The 22,299-nt window shown below is 54.7% G+C and overlaps 1 protein-coding gene across 5 annotated transcripts; it reads left to right on the top strand.

Annotated features, from left to right (window-relative positions):
• Positions 1–765: 765 nt before the first annotated feature.
• ZNF385A (zinc finger protein 385A) lies at positions 766–22,017 on the top strand. 5 transcript variants are annotated; one of them, XM_049883348.1, is made up of 8 exons: positions 766–1,028; positions 7,551–7,687; positions 15,440–15,550; positions 17,210–17,372; positions 19,282–19,530; positions 19,887–20,056; positions 20,464–20,559; positions 20,709–22,017. In XM_049883348.1, exons 1-8 carry the CDS (start codon positions 803–805, stop codon positions 20,937–20,939), a joined length of 1,383 nt encoding a protein of 460 aa, XP_049739305.1. In that variant the 5' UTR covers positions 766–802; the 3' UTR covers positions 20,940–22,017. The 5 variants fall into 5 exon arrangements, with proteins under 5 accessions (XP_049739305.1, XP_049739308.1, XP_049739307.1 ...); XM_049883351.1 differs by lacking the exon at positions 766–1,028 and adding an exon at positions 6,405–6,486; XM_049883350.1 differs by lacking the exon at positions 766–1,028 and adding an exon at positions 6,695–6,731.
• The last annotated feature ends 282 nt before the right edge of the window (positions 22,018–22,299 follow it).

Below are 22,299 nucleotides of genomic sequence, written 5' to 3'. Positions count from 1 at the left end.
CTTGCAGGCGGACTCCCAGACTGCAGCCTCATGCTGGGGCCCCAGCTGCCCTTCAGCCAAGTCCTCCAGTTAGCCTCCAGCGCACATGCAAATGTCCTGCACTCTCCTTCCCCCTGACATTCTCCTCAGCCCATACATTCTGTCCTGCCCTCTATACGCCCCTCCACCTCACCACCTCACCAGAAGGTCCTCTCAATCCAGCAGTGCTCTGAAATCCAACCTTTGTTGGAATAACCAGGGTTTAGGCTGTGGGTGGCTGCACCCTCCCCCCATCCAGGTCATCTCTACAAGGTTGTTCCTCAGTTCTCATCTTCTATCCTCTTCCTAAGGATCTCAGTTGCAAGCTTCTATTTTCACCTCCTCTGGCCCATTGATTGCAGACTCTTCACTTAGCCCTTCCTAAGGACCCTGGTATTCAGATTCCAGCACCAGAAATCAACCTAGGAGCCATCTTCAGCCCCTTATTTCACCTCTGAGACCTAGCCCTCAGGCATCCTGCTCCAAAGCCAGAGAAACAAACTGGGATTGCCCCCCCCCCATCACTCCGGAGGGGACCCTGGTGTCCCAACCCAACCCAGGCCCCATTCTTCTCCAAACTACTAAGGCAACCCCTCACCCTATATCAGCCTAGGACCAGACTTCCCACCCTCAGACTCAGCCCTTCGGGACCCAGGAATCTTAGTTTCCAGCTTCCTTCATCACCTCACACCATCTTCTGGATGTCTTGTTTTCCCCAGCCCAGACTGCAGTGACACAGTAAATCCAGGAGACCCAGGGGCAGCAAGTAGAAGAGCGGGAGGAAATGGAAGGGGTCCAGAAGCCGCCAGGACGCCGGGCCCTGGAGCCCTGGGTGCCCGGGTCCCCCCCTCCTCCCGTCTTCACCTGCTGCGGGCCCCGCCCCCGCTCCGCCTGGGCCGGCCTCTGCTCCTCCCCTGACTCCTCCCCCCGCACCCCCAGCCCAGCCAGAACGGCCCCCGGGACAGAGCGACGCGGAACCCGGGGCACCTGGGTCCCCAACATGATCCTCGGTGAGTGGGCTCTGCGGCTCCAACCTCCAGGTTACTGGGTCCCCCTCAGTGGGTCACCCCCCCCCAACCTCCCGGCACCGCGGTGACTGCAGCCGCCAGTCAGCGACCGGTTCCCCCTCCCCCTTCATCTGGCTCCACATCTGGGGTCCCCGAGTCCCCTCTTCCCCAGGCTGCCGCTTCTCCCAGTAATCTAGGGAGTGGTAAAGGGGGAAGCAGAGATGAGTGAGACCCCCGCCCCATAATGAGATATCGCATATTCATGAGGCTCATGAATATTATACGAGCCTACAAGAGACTAGGGGAGGGGGGCTGGTCCTGGCCTGGTGGAGTTGGGGGAGAGGATCTGACCCGTCCTTCCCCCACTCTCAGTTTAAACACTCCGACATCCTTCTGGGCCTAGGATACAGGGAGAGGAGGAAGCGGGGGGGTGGGGGGAGATGGTGGGTGTAGGGGCTGGAGATAAGGGGGCTGGGGAGAATAGGGGGTGGGAAACTGTCCATCCCAGAGCCCCTGCGGCTCAGATCCTGCCTCCGCAGCCATCCTGCCCCAACACGCTGGGACCTGCCCTCTCCCTCCCTGCTGAGGCTGCCTGGGCCCTTCCTCCCTGTCTTCCTTCTCCCCTGCACCGCTCCCCTCCCCGCCTTGGGCTGGGGGCGCTGGGGGAAAGAAGGGCGATATGGAGAGTAAGGCTGGGGGAAGGGAACTCGTGCTGGGCTCTGACAACCCATCAGCCACAGCCACCCCATCCTTATGACCTACATCGGGAAGGGAGCCCTGGGGGTGGGGGAGGAGAGGGCCTAGCTGCGCGCTGGACTCCGCATCAGCTCCGGCTTCAGGCCTGTGCCCTCCGACCTGCCTCCACAATAGATCACAGGCTCGCTCTGACCTCTGCCCTCCACCCTGGCTAGGCCGGTTCCTGGACCCTGTTTATAGTGGGAGCCCCCCATTAGGCCCCAACACCTGTGGTCTCTCTGCCCTCTCCTGGGGACACCTGGTTCCAAGCTGGTGCCCCAGGGCTTGACTGGCTCCTGCCCTCATCCCCCGCCAAGTCCCTCTGCTATTTGTGGTCCTCTTTCCCTATTCAGCTCCTTTTCTTTTCTTCTTTCATTGAGCATCCCCCCACCCCCGACTTCCCACAAGTAGTCTCTCTCCCCTTCTGCTTTCCCTCCTCCATCTCTTCTCTCTCGCCCTCTCCTTGCTCTCACCACTTTATGTCTTGCCCCCCTCCACCTGGCACTCAATCATGCCCATTAAATGAATGAATGAATGAATGAATGAATAAGTGAGTGAGTAAAGAAAGGGAGGGAGGGAGGGAGGAGTGGCCAGCTGCCTTCACCTTTCCAAGAATATCTCTAGTAGGGGGAGACACATCCACCCCTGAGTGACCCCCACCAGCACACCTTGGACTCAGGCCCCCAGAGCACAGGCTCCACATTCCTTCAATCTGTGTGATCCCTGCACCCTGGCTCCACCCTGGGCATGGAGCCCCACCCCGGGCACGGAGCCCCAGAGGCAGTGTCATGCTTGCCCAGAACAGGCCTGTATGAGCTGCACATCCCCTAGTCAATAGGTGGTAAGAGAGAACATCAGCGACCTGCTAAAGCCACAAACTGAATGCCTGGATCCAAATTCTCTGCAGTACATTGTAATTAACTCCCCACTTGTGCCAAGCCCACAGAGGACCAGGAAGCCAGGTGGGGAATCCCACACTTTAGCTCTCTTTGAGGAAGCAAAGGAGAGAGGGAGGAAGCTGCCAGCCAGGGCTCGGGACCTACTTACTCTCTGGGCCTGTCCTAAGGTTTTTAGGTTCTGAACACTGCAGACTACTGAGCCCATGTGCATGGTGGCCCTAGAGGGGCCCCAAGCTGGTCCCTGCCCAGATCTAGACTCTGGGCCCCAGGTTTAAGGTGAGGGCTCTCTGCTAAGGTTTCCAGTTCTGAGCCTTTTTATACCCTCTTTTCCAATTGAGTCCCTGGTGTAGTGAGGGTGGGGGCCAGTGAAGGAGACCTTTGCCAGTCAGGTTGGGAAAGATTTCCCAGAGGCCTCCCTGCTCTTCCCTTCCCGTTTGGTCACCTCCTCCCTCTTGGCCCTACCCCCACCCCACCCACATCCACCCTGAGGTTATTAGGGATGATATTTTGAGTAGTTGTTCATAATCATCCCCTTGTCACTTTCATCTTTGACTTCAAAGCCTTCCCAGCCCTCAGCCTGCCTCCTGCCAACAAGGGGGAAATGGAGGCAGAAGAGGACAGATGTATGCTCTGTCAAGGAAACCAAGATCCAGGGCTTCAGGGCCCTTCCCCTCTTCCCTCATTTTAAGCATTTCCAGGGAGGGAAAAGAGAGAAATTAGAGATGAGATTTCAGCTCAGACTTCATTCCAGTTTCTTCCTTGGCCCTAGATTCTGATCCCCATTTTAACCCCATGCTGACCCTGTGCTTTTTACCAGCTCAGGCCCCTAACACTACTTGCAACCTTAACCCCATACCTCTCTGATCTTAATCTCATCTTGGCCCAGCCTCCAAACCAACACTAACGCACAGCCCTACCCCAACACCTTTCCTGGCTCCCATTCCTACCCAGACACATGCACTCCCAGAGCCAGCTCACAACAGACACTCCGGTTCTTACCACCAGGGCTTGAGGGCTTTACCATCAGAACCCTGCCCCAAGATAGTCAAGGGGCTGGGGCTCCAAACCTGGCCAGAATTTCTGGGGAAAAGACAGTTGGAAAAACAGACCTCAGTGGGACGGAGGGAGCCAGAAGTAGCTTTGTTGTGACTTGGTGCTGGAGGGGAAAGTTGAGTAGGGTCAAAGTGCCTAGAGCTAGGTAGGGTATGAAAATGGACAGATGAACATCCACCCAAGGGGCTTCGAGTTCAGCCCCTCTAAAGTGCATTGGATCTGTCTTTACTAAAGCATTTGGTAATTCCCTCCACAAGGCTGGGTGGGGCTCTATCTGCTGGAGGTAATTACTCTAATGCGCTTCCCTCTGGCATGCCCTACCCTAGCCTGGCCCCAGCTCCTCCCTGCCCTGCCTGACATGTGGCACAGGCTTGCACGCGCACACATGTGCAAGCGAGCGCTCACATGGGTGTGCGTACACAGACACACCACACCAACTTGCTCTCCACCCCCTCATCCAAACCTGCCCAAAGCCCTAACCTAACCAGATGTCAGAAACCCTGGATTTCCTACATTTCCTGCTTTCCTAGCCCTCCCCATATCCCTGCAGTTTGCCCTCCTTTCTTCAGTCTACCCAGAAAAGTGTAGCGCTTGAAAGCCTTATCTCTGGAGCCAACAGACAGGTTCAAATCCCTCAGTTGCTGTGTGACTTTGGTCAAGTTACGGCCCCTCTCTGGGCTGAGTATCAGCATCTATGAGGACTCATTTACTCAGCAGACATTTATTGAGCTCTCATTGTTGCATGTGAGCACTTTACATGGCTTCGTTCAATCCTCTCAACAACTCTATGAGGCAGTACTTCTACTCTCATTTGAAACTTGAGAGATGAGACTGAGTCTGAGGAACTAGCTAGTCACCAGCTAGTGAATAGTGGAACTACTCACATGGAGACCATGTATGTAAAGTGCCTGGCGTATAGTAAGCCCTCAAAGGCTTCCGAAAGGTCACAGCCTTGAAAATGCTATGCAGCAGTCCTGCTCTGCACACGTGGGGTTGCCATGAGTAGGAATCTACGCAGTGGCAACTAACAACAACAATAAGCCCATAAGCTGCCATCTGCTTCTCTCCCTACCTCAAATCTCAGCGTGGACCCAGGAATCCGGAAGGAGACAAATGAATCTCCAGTTCCCCACCCTGCTTCCTTCCCTGCTTCACCCTCATTTCACCTCTTTCTCCCACTTCCCTTCCTCCCCTCCCTCAGATGAGAGCTCACATCAGTAGAAAAGACAAGTTGCTGGCCATAAAAGAACTGAGCGGCTGCTACCTGTCCGCCACCCTCCCTCCTCTGGAGGAAAAATGAGGACTCGAACCCCAAGAAGTACATAAAACCGGCTCTTCCCCTTCCCCCCACTGACAAAGATTTGGAAGCCTGTGTTCCCTCCTCTGCTTCAAAGTTAGATTAGAGCCCTTTGAGGTGATGTAGGTGAGAAAGAATTTGCTATAGAGGGAGACAGATCTTGATTTAAATCCCAGCTCTGATACTTGCAGGCTGTGAAGTTTTTTAACTTCTCTGAGCATCAGTTTTCTCATCTGTCAAATGGGAAAAACCCTATCAGTTACCTCACAGAATCATAGCTACCTCATAGATTGAGCTATCTCAAGGATTAAAAGTAATAATACTTGAAATTCGTTACCTGGCACATAACAGCTCCTCAATCAAATTTTTTTCTCTTGCTTTTCCTGATTTCATCTCTCTCCTCTGAGGTGGGCGTTTGAGAGGTGGGCACCAAGAGAGTCTAGAGCCAGGGAGAGGGTCAAGGAGCTGAGTGGCAGTCTCTGGTGCCCTAAGGCAGAGCAAGTACCAGCCCCAAACCAGCTGCTGGGGGTGGGTGCTGGGTGCTGGGGACTCTGGGAGTGCTCAAGTTTCTCTCACCATTCCTGATGCCGCTTGGGGCTCGTTAAGGCTGCCCTGGCCTTGTGTGCCAGGCATTGAGGGCAGGGAGGAGCGGGTGCAGAGGGGAGAAGCCATGAGGGGACAGACCAGGAAGGGAGGGTGGTCAAACTGCCTTGTCAGTCTGTCTCTCTCCCTTCTCTCTCCCTTTCTCACTCTCACTAGTCTGTCTTTTGGGCTTTCTACCCTAGTCTCTAGCTCTGTGTCCAGCTTCCAGCAGTGTCTCTTCAATTGTTTTTATATTTCATTTTACTCTCTTCCATTGTTGTCTATCCTTCTTTCTCAGTGTCCCTGTCCCTTTTCTCTGTCACCCACCTATTCCTGTCTCTGTCGGTCTCTCCCATTCTCTCTCACTTCTCTCTCTCCTTCTCTTTCATTCTCCCTTACCCTGCCCTATCCCATCCCAGCTCCAAAGGTGGCAAAAGAGGAGGGAATGGACAAGGCTTCCAGACCCTCAGCTGCCCAAGGGCCAAAGCCAAGCATCCTACTCTTCTCCTTTAGCCCGTAGATGTCTGGCGCCTGAGGCCCCAGTAGTCTTGACCCCTCTCTGCCTCAGGCACCCTGGTCACCCAGTCCTGGCATTGGGTGGAAGAGACAGACCCCTCCAGACCTTCCTGGACCAGCTCCCTGCCCCCAGCTGTGCCTGAGCCCTTCCCAGCCCCTCCCTCTTGCCTCTGATTCCCCTAATCCCTACTCCCCCGCCCTCCCCTCTGCCCCACTTTTCTAGGACTCTGATTGGCTGATTCTACTGACTGGGCTGGGGGGGGCTGGTACAGGAGCGGGCAGGGGGCAGAACCAAGGGAAGGGGAAGCTGTCGGGCCCAGGCCCCTGGGGGGCCAGGGCCAGGCCACTGCCTGGGGGCAGCAGGCAGCAGACACTGAAGGTATGAAAAGGGGAGACACTGTAGGGGGAGCAGAAAAGGATCCTAGGGACCCTGTGCCCCAGTGAGGTCAGAGGAGGATAGGCCAGGCATGCAGCCTCCTGGGTTTGCCTTTGCTCCTGGGAACCCCTGTAGCTGGCAGGGCTTGCTGGAGCAATGAAGGGCAGCCAGCGGGGTCACAGAAGGGAGCTGGGCCAGTGGAAGCTCAGAGGGGTCCTGAGAACCTTTGAGCTGCCGTTTGGAGCCTGGTAGGTTTTCTCCCATGACTCTGGGGGAAGGGGGAGGAGAAGGCTCGAGGAGAGGGTAGTTGAGAGGCTGGCCTGAACTTTCATTTCCTCTTGGGTTTAGACCCAGGCATTCCCCACCCAGAGACCAGGTTGTGGTTCCTCCTGCAGGGCTGGAGCTGGACACTCCCCATGAGCCAAAGGCACAGGGACTGGGGGAAGACTGAGGAAAACTGGGAGAAGGGGCTCTGAGGATGGCCCCAGACAGTCTGCCTCCCAGAGCAAATGCCACCCACTGCCTACCTGCCCCCAGAAGTGTTGACAGTTAATTAAGAATTATGATTGGGCCCAAATCATAACTCTCCGGGGAGCCTGAAGATTCGGCAGCCCCTGTTGAAATCTAGGCCTCAATATTCTCTGGGCAGTGGTATGAATCACCCACCTGACTCTTTTGAGATCCCCTGGAGGAAAGCAAAACCCAAAGAAGGGAATGGTCAAGGGCTTTGGGTTTCAGAGTCCCACTGGTCCAGCAGGTAGCCTGCAGAGAAGGTCTGTTTTCTTCCTGGGTCTGTCATGCCTTGGGGGAGGGAGGCTGGAGAAGGGGAACTGAAAACCACCCAGAAGGGAGGATGGGTCTTCACCCTCCCCCAGGCCCACGGGGCATCTTGCTCCACTGCTCCGGAGCCAGCAAGTGGGGGGAAGTATGTGTGAGAGTGTGCGTGCACTGGGGGTCACACTGCTGAGTGTGAGGGCCTGGCTGGGGCAAGAGACTGACAGACTTGGGTGGGTCCCCCCCCAAGCTTTAATCTTCCTGCCCCACATAATGCTTTTTCTGCCTTTCAGGCAGCCTGAGCCGGGCAGGGCCCCTCCCTCTGCTACGGCAGCCCCCCATCATGCAGCCCCCCCTGGACCTCAAGCAGATCCTACCCTTCCCACTGGAGCCAGCCCCCACCCTCGGCCTCTTCAGTAACTACAGCACTGTGAGTAGCAGCCTGTCGGTCTGTCCCCACCCTCCTGTGACCAGGACCTCTTCTCTTCCTCAGACCCACCCTGTCTGCCCCTCTTCTTATCTCATATCTAATCTCTTACCTCTTCTTATGACTCCATCTCCCCTCAGACCTTGACTTCCAGTCAATCACAAGTATTGCTGCCTATACGGTATACTATTAACAACAATAACAATGATAGCTAATAATTGCTATGGGCCAGACAGGATGCTAAGTGTTTTATATGTATTATCTCATTTAATTATCCAATGAATCAATCTACCATCTAGAGAAGTAATAAGACCTAGATTTGGTGGTAGTGATGGTAGGGAGGTGGGGAGGAATATTAGGACTGAATCCAGAAAGAGAGAATAAGCAGAGGAATAAGCATGCCTGTTTGTAAATTCTAGCTCTCTGTAACCCACATTTGAGTGGGCAGAGTCAATGAGGTAGGACTCAGAGGGCTGCAAAGATGTCTAGATTTAATACAATATGAAATAGGGAGCCACTGTCCATTCTTGAGCAGGAGAGGGGCTTAGTGAGAACAGTGTTTGAGGAAGGTGAGTAGGGCAACTGCCTGGAAGGGAGCAGAAGCTGGAGGAGGATGCCCAGTTAGGAGGCTATCCCAGCAATGCAAGCCTGCAGAGCAGCCTTCAGGGCCAGACTGGGCTGGTGGCAGCGGCAGTGTGAGTGGAAAGGAAGAGAGAATATTAGAGAAATTTCCAAGGAAATACCCACAGGCCATGGTGACCAACTGGTGTTTGGGGGTGCAGGAGAAGAGAAGGGGTGAATAAAGGATGACTCCAGGATTCAGGCCTCTGTGACTGGGAGGAAAAAGCCATCACTGACAGAGGCAGGGTTGGAGGAGGAAGCCAGCCTGGGGTGAGGTTGTTGAGCACACTTTAGGACATGGTGAGTTGGTAGACCAGTAGGACATTGAGCCAAAACTATCTGACAGTTGGAATTTGGTGCCTGGAGCTAAAGGATTGGAGCAACCCAGCTTTATTCAACTCAGATAATCTACCATCAAACCCACATTCAGCCACAAACATGTCTTGAGCATTGACTACATGCTAAGCACTGTAGTAGATGTTTCCATAAATAATCTCATTTAATCTTCACAATAACCCAACAAAGTAGACGTTGTTATTTCTGCTTGACAAGCGGCAAGACAGAAGCTAAGGCTCAGAGGGTTTAGTAATTTATCTAAGGTGACACAGTGTGTGCCTAAGCTAAGATTTGAACCCGCATAGAGTTTGATTCCAAAGAGAGTTTTCTTTATACCACAGCTGCTTCCCCAAAACTCCTCCCGAAGAACCCAAACCAATATTTGCATTGCACTTTGGAGTTTACAAAGTGTTTTTTATATCTCAGTTTTTATAACAACCCTATGGGGTAGCTGTTTTTATTATCTTCATTTTATAGATGAAGGACTTTCAGTGGCACAAATGATCTGCTTTTGGCTACTAAACTAAAGGTTGGTGGTTTCAACCACCCAGAGGCACCTTGGAAGAAAGGCCTGGAGATCTACATCCAAAAAGTCACAGCCTTGAAAATCCTATGGAGCAGTTCTAACATACACATACACACACACACACACACACGCACACACGTTGCCATGAGTCCATGAGTCGGACTCATGGCATGTTGCAGGCACTGTGCCCTTGGGGAGTTCGCAGGTTAGTAGGGAAGATAACAAGTTAACAGTTACTCTATAGTATGAGAAGAGCTGTGTCAGGAGCACTTAGTGTGCATGGGAATCCAAGGTGTGTCAAGAAATACTTGATGGAGGTGGTGGTGCCCAAGGGACCAACCAGAGTTAAGCAGGAAAAAAAGAAAGCAAAGGAAAAGGGGATTTAACCTGAAGCAGGTGACATCTGAGTTAGGCTTTGGATAATTATTAGTAGGATTTTAATAAGTGGTCTTAGAGGAGTAGAACATTCCAGACTGAGGCACATAGCATGAGCAAGGGCTAGAAAAGAGCTTTTGGGAAAGTGCAATTGAATGGGCGTGACTGGAGCATAAGGTGCAGGGAACACTTTCCCCCCACCTACATACTTGACTTACACTTACCCTCAGCAACCCCATCATTGTTCCCATTTAGTAGATGAGCAAATACAGGCCCAGAGAGGTTAAGTGAATTGTTCAAGGTCACAAAGCTACTTAGCTGATTCACATGGATAATCCAGGGTTTCTGACTCCATCCAAGGTCCATGGCTCCACTGCCTCTAGGGTGACAAGCTATTTAAAGCCATGAGCGTGGATAAGTTTGGAGAGTGCAGTACTTTGTCATCTGACTGGCAGGGTTTGAACTGATGTTCCAGACATACTAGCTGTGTGACCTTAGGAGAGTTTCTTAACCACTCTCGATCTCAATTTTATCAGTTTTAAAATGAAATAGTAATACAGTAGTAATAGTACCAACTCACAAGGTTGTTGTCAGAATCATACATAATATGCCTTTACAGTTCCAGTTCCCATCGAGCCAACTCTGACTCATGGTGACCCCATGTATGTAAGAGTAGAACTGTGCTCCGTAGCATTTTCAGGACTGTGACCTTTCAGAAGCAGATTGCCAGGCCTTTCTTCCAAGGCATCTCTGAGAGGACTCAAATCTTTAACCTTTTGGTAAGCAGCTGAACACATTAACTCATAACGCCTAGCACAAAGTTAATGTTCAATCAATGTTAATTGCTATTATTATTACTATTATTTAAGGGAGGAGCAGAGAGATAAAGGTAGGATGGTCAAGCCCTCAGCTTTGGGGAATAAGCAGAATTAGGCAGTGGGAACAGGAGGAGTTTCCAGCAAAGGAAATGGAAGAGCCAGCGGAGGGAGCAGGGAGGGAACTGGGTTCCTATAGAGTTGGAGATGCCAAGGGAGGGAGCATGGCCGGCTGCATCAATAGTGTCAAACTCTGCAGGGAAATGAGGACTGCAGAAAAGCTGCAGACAGACCTTTGGCAGTATGGTGCAGCAGTTAAGTACATGGCTTTGGAGTCAGGCTGCTCAGGTTTAAATTCAAATCCCAGTTCAGCCACTTACTAGCTTATGACCTTGGGCAAATTATTTAACCTCTCTAAAACTCGGTTTCCTCATCTATAAAATGAAGATAATAATAGTACTTACTTCAGATGACAGTCGTGAAGATTAAGTTAGATAATCCATGAAAAGAGCTCAGTATTTTGTCTGGCACATTCCAGGGGCTCAATCAACATTAGGTGGTGGTAGTATTATTACTCATGTTAGAGTACCTCCCTCCCCGTGGACTGGTACTTTCCCATCTCTTCTACATGCGCAGTTCCTACTTCTTGGACCTTACCCTACATCAGCCTCTCCCCTCATCCTTCTCTCCCTCACTCCACTGCTTCCCTCTGCCCTTGCATGTCCCTCACTGTCTCTCAAAGCCAGCCTCCCTCTAGGTCGAGTCTCCTGCGTCACTTATCTGTCAGCCGTAGGTGGAATGGGAGGGGATGAGACCCAGAGTGGAGAGTGGAAACCCCAGGACCTGTCCGGAGAGGATGTGGAGGTGCCTGGGGCGTGGGCGCACGGCTCTCCTGCCTCTCATCCTTCAGTGCCGCCCCCACTCAGCCGCCAGAGGGCAGCAAGTACACGAAACGTAGGCTCTTGGGAAGCTTGGCTCTCCGGCAGGTGGCGGGCGAGGGAAGAGGTGGGAAAAGGTTACGGAAGATGTTCCCAGCCTCTGGTCACTTCTACTCTGGACCACCGCCCCCCCCTCCCCCCGCCCCGCCCCAGCTCCACCATTCAAAGGAGTCTCTGAGCGAACGGTGCCGGACACATGAGTACCGGATTCAGTTACCCATTTCTAGTGGGGAAAGAGATCGGTAAAACAACACAGGGGCCTTGTGCAGGGGGGCTGGAGAGGGGTCGTTTGGGGACTCGGAAGAGAGGCTGTCAGCTGAAACACGAGAGTCAGGGCGGCAGGGATGAAAGAAAAAGGAACAGTTAGAGCTAAAGAAACAGGGTTGTCCATGAAATTGGTAGAGACACGGGACCCGGGAAGGGACCCCACGGGAGGCAGCCGCGCTCATCTGGTCAATGCCCCCGCCGCCGGGGGGGCAGCGTTTCGCCAGGACAAAGGCTTTCCTGGAAGGAGTGTGTGGACGTGGACACCCCCTCCTCTCCTTTTTCGCCCTGGCCCCCTTCATCCCTCTAGATCTCGGGCTCCCTGTCCCCGCCCCCGTCCTCGGCCCGCCCTCGGGCCCGCCTCCAGGGCGGGCTCCGGCCGCGGCCGGCACCGCCTCCCCTTCTCCGGGCTGGCCGGGCCGCAAAGCCCCGAGCCGCCCGGGCAACGAGCGTCGCGTCCCCGGCCTGCCTGGCCCGGCCAGGCTCGGCCCCCACCCCCCCGCCCGGGTCCGCCACCCCCGGGCCATGGAGCCGCGGCCTCCGGGGTCCCACAGGGTAAGCCACCCGGTCCCTCCACTCTCCCTGGCTCCCGCTGCTGCCGCAGCGTCCAACCCCCCCCCCATCCCCGCCCGCCCCTGCCGGGCTGGCTACCTCTCCCTTCGCCCAGTCCTCTGGCTATGCAGCCCATCCACCACAGCCGTCGCGGCCCCATCCAATCTCTAGGCCCCACCTGAAGCCCCCAGACTGCTGTCACCATACTGGATACCCCGGCTTCTGCCTCCCAGGTCCCTGGAGTCCCCCAAATCTTTAGACTTCCCACCAGCTCCTACATCTCCCCTCAAATTACCATGGCGCTCAGATCCCTCTTAGCCAGCCCTAACCCCATCTCAGCCTCTCTCCCCTTCCCGGCATCCCTCCCCCACCAGTTTCCACCTGCTCTTTAGACACCCCCTGCCTCCCTGCCTTTCCTATCTCAATCTGTCCTGTCCCTTAGGTCTTCCCATCCCTGAGATTCCACCTCGTGCCCTTTTGTCTTTATTCTGCGGGGTGGGAAAGCGGGGTGGTCAAACAAGGGGAAGTGGGTTCCATCAAATAAAGGGCAGTGGAAGGAAATATAATCATAGCCCCCTGCCCCTCATTGTGCTCTTGGGCTGGTTTCCCCCTTCCCTCCCTCTTGCCCTTCCTGATTAATTTTGCCCCAGCTTCAGAGAGCTAGTCCCCTTCATATTTGCTGTTGGAGGGCAGGTGAGAGGGGACTGTTTTGTGGACCTTCCCAGGCAGTGTCTAGGCTAACATCCCAGGGAAGGGGGTCTGGAGAAGGACAGGCTCTGGGAGATGCCACCCTTCCCCAGGGAGCCCTCATCTAGGTCACTGGGGCCTCCTGACCTTGGCCTGGAGCTGCACTTCAGTGGCTCACATTCCACCTGCGCAGGGATTGGGCCTAGGAGCCCTCACTTTCAGCCTGGTGTCTCCTCAGGTCCTGGAGGACAGGATGAGAAGGACCTGTGTGACTCGGTTGCTGTCCCCTTCCCCAGCCCCACCTCTAGTTGGTATTTATGGACTTGAACTGGGGAGAGGATGTGCAAGAAAGAAGGCTCTCACCCTGGGGGAAAGAGCCTAGCAGCGGGGACCATTCTCAAAGGATGCATGTTGGAATGGTTAACCCAAGAGTCATCCTCAGGGCACTGGGTCCTCAGCCCTGGGGAAGCAGGCTGGGGTCACAGGATGGGGCACTGACAGAAACAGGGACCTCTGCTCTCCCTTCTGTATCCCACTCCTCTCTCCCTACTGTTTCCACCCGGCTTAGGTTTCCTGGCCCAGATTAGGTTTCAGTTTGGGCTGCATTCCCAGCCCTACCCAGCCTGTGAGGAAGCCCAGGAGCTAGGAGAATCCTGGGGCAAAACTAGTGTGTGTGGTGGTGGTTGGGGTGGGGGGGGCGGGGGTCTTTAGATAGGGAAGACTGAGGTCTGGAGACTGGGAGCTGAGAGCAGCAGTCTGTCTCCCCTTCCTGATTAAAGCTCGTCTCCAGCTTGGTCTATATTTCTTTCTGCCAAGCACATCATACATTCACACAGATAAACACATAGCTGAAGATTGCACAACCTGACCATTCAGCCCCCAACACAGAAATGTTGATACATAAATGAGGTACATACAGAAAATGACACTCATTCACACTCCACCCATACACAGATTGATCACAGCCTGCCTAGACACACACACACAGACACAGACACACCCATACTTCCCCTGTTTGGTTTTCCTTAGATTTGAGGCGGGCTTCCAGGAAGCTGTTGGGAGTCGAAAAGTGAGCCACTGAGAGGGGCTGCTTCCAGACAAGGTCAGGCCCTTGTCATCAGGCCAGTCATCTGAACCCAGTCATGTTGCCTGCCTCGACTGCCACGACTACCAAGATGGGACAGAGAAGGCGAAGGCCACCGCCTTCACCATGTCACAGGGATGCTAAAGCCCCCTTTCTTAACATTAACCCCAACCACCCGGTGAGACTTGGGAGAAGCAGAGGAGGCTTCCCAGACTCTAACCATCTTCTTCCCCCGCCACATGTTCCTGTCTCTCATCTGTGTCTTACTGGGAACCCTGAAGACCTGAGCACAGGGAGGGCCTCTGCTGAAGAGCTAAGGACCCCTAGGTGCCGAATGACTATTTTTTACTTGATCCCTCCATCAAGAAGATAAAGTTTCAACTATTTTTTACTTGACCCCTCCATCAAGAAGATAAGGTCTCAACAATCACCCAATCCTCCTCTGCTTCAGCTGCATTCCAGCCTTGCCTCTCCCTGGCCCCCTAGGGACCAGAAGGGAGGAGGCCTGTTCAGGGAGGCAGTTTTCATGCCTTTAGGCCCATGGCTTCATCCCCTGATAGCAGAAGGCCTCAGAGAAACTCCCATTCTCTCCCTTCCCCATGTGAACTCTTGGCAGGAGAGTGCAAAGACATCTGCTGACCTAGGGTGGTGGCAGAGATGACTTCTAATCCTGCCCAGCCCAACAGCCCTGCCCCCCAAAGCCATGTTGATCTGAGACAGTTCAGCTCTCAGGGCTGCCTCAGGCCGGACTAGCTATTTAGGTCCTCCACTTATTCCCTATTGTTCCACAGAGTCATCTACTCTCTCAGGAGTTATTTTACTCCCTCTAGATAGAAACTGCTGCCTTAAACAGGTTCAGGGAATGAGTTAGGGAGACATGGGGCCCAGAGATGGGAAGCTGGGAACATCTGTCTCTTGGGACCAGAGGCTGGGCTTGGCCTACAGTCTTGCCCCAGAGGGGACCAAAAACGTTCAAAGAGAGTCTCTCACCTGGATGCCCTAGGATCTGGGGGTGCTTTGGGACTTCACATCAGTAGGCCCCTCGTGGATCAGCCTAGCTATAGGAGATAGGTCAGGGTGAGAGAGTTGTATCTTCATGATATGACAGACCAGGTCAGGAATCTCAGGTTCAAGTCCCAGTTCTACTAACTCACAGTGTGATTTTGGGCAAATCACTTCTAAAAAAAAACCAAACCAAACCCATCGCCAAAGAGTGGATTCTGACATATAGCGACCCTATAGGGCAGAGTAGAACTGCCCTGTAGAGTTTCCAAGGAGCACCTGGTGGATTTGAACTGCCAGATTTTTAGCTAGCAGCCATAGCGCTTAGCCACTATGCCACCGGGGTTTCCAAAAACCACTTCTAGTTTCTGTCCATCAGGTGCCTTTCAGTGCTGTGACAATTGGAGCAGGATGGAATCAGGGGACTGAGGCTCAGAGCCCTTAGATATATTGAGCAGGTTTAAGGACCTTGGTTCAACCCAGATGCTGCCAGTAGGGGGATGATTGACATGTGTCCAGGCTGGGATCCTGGCTTATCCCAGCATGCCTCCACAGATGGACCCTGTACAGAAGGCTGTGCTGTCCCATACTTTTGGGGGACCCTTGCTGAAGACCAAGCGGCCCATCATTTCCTGTAATGTCTGTCAGATCCGCTTCAATTCTCAGGTAAGAAGCCCAGCTGCTCATCCACCCAGTGGGTGGGGCTGAGGCAGCCAGAGAACCTTGTGGGAGGGCAGAGGCTAGGAGCTCTGGGTTTGGGGCAGGGGTTTAAGGGGATATTAAGGGAAGAGTAGGGAATGGGGATACTACAGGAGGGGCAGAGGCTGGTGAAAGCACTTGAGAGGGGCAAGAGACTGCTGTTTATGTTGATGTGAAATAGACCAGGTCCTCTCAGGCTGACCCTCTTCCTTCCTTAGGGGCTGGGGCATCCCTGGGTCAGAGCTTCTTGGAACAGAGGTGTCCACTAGCATCTGGGTGGGAGTGTGGCCTATGGCCCACTCAGTGGTCCTTGGGCCCAGGGCTGAGTTAGGTCATTGGCTCCCCTGCAGAGCCTGTGTCCTCCTTGGTCTCTCCTAAACTCCTCCCTTGACCCAGCCACTTCCCTTTAATCTTCTGGCTTCCTCCTCTCTCCACCCCATCTCTACTCCTTCCAAATCACACACAAGGTCTGGTCCCTACTCCCCTCCCATGGGCCTCTTCCATGGGGAGAAGCCACCCAAAACCCAGGTGTCTGACCTCTCAGATTTCCTCCTTTTGAGGCTTCATTGAAACTTCTGTGTGAGTCTAGAAGGGGCTTTATGGGAGGGTACATGCTCTAAGAGCTTTTGAAGAAAAACAGCAGAGCCTCATTCTGCTGAGTAGGGGGAAATACAGCATGTTCTGTTTCCCTACCCAGTCTACACTCCCTCCCCCCAGTGCTGCTGGTCTCTGCACACCACCACCCCACCCATGGGCTGTCAGTCTTCTTTTCCTGCCTACCCGTGTCTGGTGACCTTGGGGCTCCAGAATTGTATGCTTTTAGCAGGGGTGCACATGAGGGTGGAGGAAGGGGAGAGGTAGAGCCAGGGTCCACCTAACATCAGGCCACCCCTTTAGCTCAGACCACAGGCATTCCCTCTCCCAGCTAGTGGAGGATAGAAGTTTGGAAGTGTCTGGGAGAGGGGTGGTAGCAAATAACCCTCCCCTCTTTTTGCGTTCCCTTTCCTTCCCCCACCAAGTGGCTCTGTTTTGACAGCTGTCTCTGCTGCTGTCTCTGTCTCCAGAGCTGGGCTTGGGGCCAGGGTCCTCCAGGGTGTCTGCAGAGGCTTCAGGGAAAATGAGACCCAGGAGGGAGTAGTCACAGTAGAGCCCAGGCATTGGAGCTCATGGGACTCCCAGTCTGAGGGTAGAAGCAGCAAAGGCTGGATCCTAGGGACAAGGGACACAGGCTCATAAGGCCTAGGGTCTGAGAGAATGCTGGCTGACTGGATTGCTAGGCCCCTCCCAGTTTAGGATTCTACCAGAGGGATGCAGTCCCCCTTCCTTACCTCAGGACTAGGAGGGGTCCTGAGTCAGCATCCAGGCCCCGGGTATGGTGGTAGGGTAGGGCCTGGGCTAGGTGGGGACCCAGGGTCCTAGCAACTGAAGCTGGAGAAGCTGATTAGCCTCAGGAATAACCAAGGCTCCTTGGCATGGGGCTTCACATCTCGCTGGTATAGGGAGAGACTTACTACAGCCTGCTGAGACCACCCCTGGGCTGGGCCTGAAGGTGGGAGGGAACTCTGTGGGGAGAAGGTTCAGAAGAAAGGTGATTTCAGATTCTTTTTTATTCCCCCATCCCCAAAGAGCCAGGCTGAGGCGCACTACAAGGGCAATCGCCATGCCCGGCGAGTAAAAGGCATTGAGGCTGCCAAGACCCGAAGCAGGGAGCCTGGCATCCGGGAACCTGGAGATCCAGCTCCCCCAGGCAGCAACCCCCCAAATGGAGATGGCGTAGCACCCCATCCAGGTGTGTCTGACTCCTTCCACATTTTTCAACTGGTCTCTGTCTTCTCTGTTCCCTCTTCACATCCCAGAACTTCCCTCTGCTCCCATCTCTCTTTCTCAGTCCCTACTCCACCCCCACCTAAGGTGAGTCCTGGAGCCAAGCACAGTGATTAAAAAATCCATCCCGTACCCCCACCCCCACCCCAGCTCCTCTCAACAAAGTTTCAGCTGTCTGTCCTCCTTATTGCCCAGTGACTCACAGAGGGGCTAGGGTGAGGCCATCTGGCAAATCTTCCCAATAAAAGGGGAACCATCAAATCCAGGGAGAGGCCCCTTCATCCTGGGGAGAGTTGCTGGTGAAGGAGTCAGGATAAGTGAGTGCCTGCCCCACTGGGGCTTCCCTCAGGGAAGAGAGAAAATCCAGGAAACTCAAGGACCCCCTGGATGATCTTGGGTAGATCTTTTGACTTCTCTGGACCAGAGTTTTGTCTTCTGGAAAGTAAGGGGATGAGACTTTAAGATCTTGGAGGTCTTTTTCAGGTTTACCAAAAGAAGTTCTGAGATTCTTTCTCCCTCATGGCTGGTGGCCATCTTCATCTATACTCTGAGCCAAGAAACTGGGCAGAAGGAATATTGAGATAGGAAGATATGAGCCACCTCCCCATCCTTGGATTACCACATCAGATGTCGGTCATGATCAACTCCAGAGAGATCCAGCATCCCCATTTTCCCACTTATCCTTGCCTGTCCTCCCTGCCCCACCCTAAGTAAAATGAGAAACAAGCCTCCACACCACGAGCTTAGGAGTCAGGCCCCAGCCACTCTCATAACACATACTCAGAGCTGCCCTCAGGGACACTCAGATAGGGCTGTAGAGCTGAGTTCTAATTGTGATCTGGCAGCTTCTTAGCCCCATCATCTTGGGTTAGCTCATTAACATCTCTGTAAAATGGGGGTGATGATGAAGACAATGATGTTGACAGGTGACGTGTATTGAATAGCACTGTTCTAGGTGCTTTATGCACATTACCTCATAAAGTTCCTACAGTATCTCTCTGAGAAGATAGCAATATCTGCCTTGCTTTCATAAACCATGAAGTCCTGTCCTGAGGAAGGGTGTGTGGATTACGATTGAGGTGGAGGCTGTCAGAAATGAGTAAGAGAAATAAGGGGAAAAGATCACAAGATGGTCAAGTAAATGAATACCTATAGGGGTCAGGAGTTCCCTCCAACCAGCTCTCCACTCCCACTGCTGGCCTCTCCACGACCCCCTCCCCATGACCCGGAAACTGGATCAGATCGTCTGCTGGAGCAGAGAATGGGAGTGAGTGCTAGAGTTTCCCCTGTTCAGAGGCCAGAACCCAGCGCTGAGGCCTGGGGCCTGTGCATCTTTAATTGAGCCATGAATTATAGAGTAGCCTGCATCCCTGTTCCTTCCCTCCCTAGTTCTGCTGTTTCTGTTTCCCTTTGGCCATGTCTGTGTCTGTCTCTCCTGGCCTCTCCTCACACTGCCTTTGCCTCTTCCTAGGGCTCTTTGGCATGCCTCCCTGGGGGCTGGGCAGGACTCTGGGAAGGGGCTAGCTGGGCAAGAAGCCCAGCCTGGCTGGCAAGCCATTGAGGGGCAAATCCACGTTCCATGCCTCCCCCCCGGCTGGGCTAGCTGCCAACTTTGCCCTGAAGAGAAGGCCTGTGGGGCTGGACCCCTGGGCCATTCCCAGCTTATGGGGTATGAGCCAGGCATTAGAGTTTCACACCCAGCCTGCAGCAGCTAGACCACATCTGGCTGTAACCCAGGGCATGAGAACATGAATGTTGTCACAGGGTGGGGATTTCTGGGCCCTTGCCCTCCAGGAAATGGGGGTGGGTCTCCGCTACATGAAGAGCCTTCTCCTCCAAAAGCCATCTGGGGTGACCCCATGTTTCTCCCCCAGCAACAGTTTCCACGGAAAATGGAATGGGTCCAGCCCCAGGATCCCCAGAAAAACAGCCTGGTTCCCCATCCCCTCCCAGCATTCCTGAGACTGGTCGGGGTGCAACCAAGGGTGAAGGGGGGACCCCAGCCCCAGCTTCCCTGCCTGGGGGTAGCAAAGAAGAAGAGGAAAAGGCCAAGCGGCTGCTCTACTGTGCTCTGTGCAAGGTGGCTGTGAATTCCCTGTCCCAGCTTGAGGCTCATAACAAAGGTATTGAATCCTCTGTGCCCACTCACACCCTCCTATCCTTAGCCAGCCTCTTCCCCCTATGTCGTAACTCCCCTGGCTTCCAACATCCCTGGATCCTGTAAGACCTACCAGCCTATCTTCTTCCCCAGTCATCTTCCCCATCCTTAGGCTCTTACTTTCTCAGCTTCCCCTCTACTTACCTCTTTTACCTGTCCCCATGACTGGCCTTGTGTTTGGGAGGGTCCCCAGGGGTTCGGAAAGGCCCCTCACTTGATCCCCACCCCCTACATTGTAATGGGGAGTGTAGGTGTTTGAGGCTTAGTAGACCTGGAGAATTTTTCCTTCACCCCTTACTTCCTGCTGTCTGTGGGCTCCAGGTACTAAACACAAGACAATTCTGGAAGCACGAAGTGGGCTAGGCCCTATCAAAGCTTATCCTCGCCTTGGACCCCCCACCCCCGGGGAGCCAGAGGCCCCAGCCCAGGACCGAACCTTCCACTGTGAGATCTGCAATGTCAAGGTCAACTCGGAGGTCCAACTGAAACAGGTGAGTTCAAGGCCTATCCCAGCAAATTCAGAGAGCTCCGCCCTCTAAGGGGAGAGGGAGAACTGGGACCCTGGGTGAGGGTCCTTTTTCAGGGACTTCTTTTTCTCTGGGGGGCAGGGAGCCCTGGTGGTGTAGTGGTTAAGAGTTATGGCTGCTAACCAAAAGGTCAGCAGTTCGAATCCACCAGCAAATCCTTGGAATCTCTATGGGGCAGTTCTACTCTGTCCTATAGGGTCCCTATGAGTTGATATCTACTCAAGGGGCAATGGGTTTGGCGGGGAGAGTGTTAACAAAGGGGACGGGGCCCAAGGGCTTGCAGGCGTGGTTATCGCTGCTATGGCCCTGCCCCCTTGCGGTTGCTTTTTTCCCAGTGGCTTATTCACCCCTGCACCCACTCACCCCCGCAGCACATCTCCAGCCGGCGGCACCGAGATGGCGTGGCCGGGAAACCCAACCCGCTTCTGAGCCGTCACAAGAAGCCTAGGGGCGCAGGAGAGCTGGCGGTGAGGCCTGGTGGGGGGAATTCGGAGATGGGAACACCAGGGCGGGAAGAAGGGGCCATGGGCCACGTCTGGGGAAGGTAAGGTTTGGAGGATCGCCGGATGATCTCTCTTTCTCTTGTCTCTCTCCTCTCTCCTCCGGCCCCCTGCAGGGCACGCTGAGTTTCTCCAAGGAGCTGCCCAAGTCCCTGGCCAGCGGTCTGCTCCCCAGCCCTCTAGCGGTGGCTGCGGTGATGGCGGCGGCAGCAGGCTCCCCACTCTCCCTGCGCCCGGCCCCAGCCGCACCTCTTCTCCAGGGACCGCCGATCACGCACCCCCTGCTCCACCCGGCCCCCGGGCCCATCCGAACTGCGCACGGACCCATCCTGTTCTCCCCCTACTGACCTCAACCCTGAACCTCCTCCCACTCTATCCCCCACCTCCAGCCGGGACCCAGGCCTCCGGGCTCCCAGCCCGCCCTTCCTCCTGGCACTCCCTGAATGATCTCTCTCCTTCCCCCCCACCCCGAGGTACGGGGTTCCAGGAATGGGGAGGGGTAGTGGGGGAGGGGGGCTTCAGAAGGGGGGGATACCCCAGATCTCAGGGAACCCCGCCCCCTGCCCTTCCTTCTCCCCTGAAAAGGGGGGGCCGTCTCACCCTCGACCCCCCTTGGAGACACCCCCCCTCCCAAAAGCCATGTCCATCCAGCCCTTCCCCCTCAAACCTAGCACAAAACGGGGTTCACAAGCCATGGTCGGGGTCCAGGGGGCAGAAATGGATTTTCTTGGCAATAAGCGGACTCTGGAACTCCGGCCCTCTACCCCCAAACTGAAGCGCTTCCGTGAACACCCCCGTCCTCCGCAGGGGGAGGGGAGCAGGCGGGATCCTGGGTCCCTCATAAGCACTTTGGTTTTACCGCCTGCGACCTCACTGTGCCCGCACCATGCCCCAGCCCCAGGTCTAGCCCGGCACATTGCAGGGGCAGCACTTGGGGGCATCTCTGGCACTTGGGTGGGACCAAGGAGATGCCTCCGTACACCCTTCCCTCGCCTTCTTCCTCCCCACTCCGGGTTCCATTCTTTTCACCAGCACCCATCGCCCAAGGGGTACCGAGGGGGGCAAGGGGTGTCCAGTCCAAGCCCACCCCCGCCTCGCCTTCCGCAAAACTGTGAGCAAAAAGCAATAGAAGCCTCGCCCCCGCCCCTCCCCTTTCCGCAGGATTGGCCGAGTCTGTAGCCTCCTTCGCCCCAGATCCTAGACCTCATGGCCGTCCCCACCCACCAGACACCTCCACTGCACAACTGGGGCGGGGGCATGACTCCCCCTCTCTGTGATTTCCGTAACGTCAACCCTTCCAGCAGCCGACCCGGAGAGGGTCTTCCCCTCCCCCATCACCTCTTTCTGCTTGAAAATGTAGCAGCCCCAGCCCTCCGTTCTCCGTCCTTCTCTTTCCCTCTCCCTGACAATAAAGTCTGGATTCGTTCTGCCCTCCGCCCCCCAGACTCATACTCTCAGTTTTTTCTGCTGTTTTGGGAGCCATTCGATCGATTGGGGGTTTTTATATGTATGGTGAGGGTGACCGGTACACAGGAAAGACGGCCGGAAGGAGGAGGGGGACGGGAAAACGTGGGTGAGAAGAAGCACGGTACTACCGGGGCTACGCAAAGCAAGCAGAGGCATCCGAACTCATCTCCCCCCACTCCCTCCCAGCTCAAGTGTAGACGAGGCCCCCGGGAGTCCTTTCGAGCCAGTGCCTCGGACTGC

The sequence above is a fragment of the Elephas maximus genome, chromosome 4, assembly GCF_024166365.1.
Source record: "Elephas maximus indicus isolate mEleMax1 chromosome 4, mEleMax1 primary haplotype, whole genome shotgun sequence".
NCBI lineage: Eukaryota > Metazoa > Chordata > Mammalia > Proboscidea > Elephantidae > Elephas > Elephas maximus.
Note: the sequence above shows the minus strand (reverse complement) of the source record. Positions and strands in the feature narration are given on the sequence as shown.

What these genes read in the sequence shown, in the direction of transcription:
- ZNF385A (XM_049883348.1), top strand. Translation starts at nt 803, where the DNA reads ATGGAAGGGGTCCAGAAGCCGCCAGGACGCCGGGCCCTGGAGCCCTGG. An exon ending in TCTTCAGTAACTACAGCACT is followed by an intron (nt 7,688 to 15,439) that starts GTGAGTAGCAGC and finishes ATGCCTCCACAG; the next exon opens with ATGGACCCTGTACAGAAGGC. An exon ending in GCTTGAGGCTCATAACAAAG is followed by an intron (nt 19,531 to 19,886) that starts GTATTGAATCCT and finishes TGTGGGCTCCAG; the next exon opens with GTACTAAACACAAGACAATT.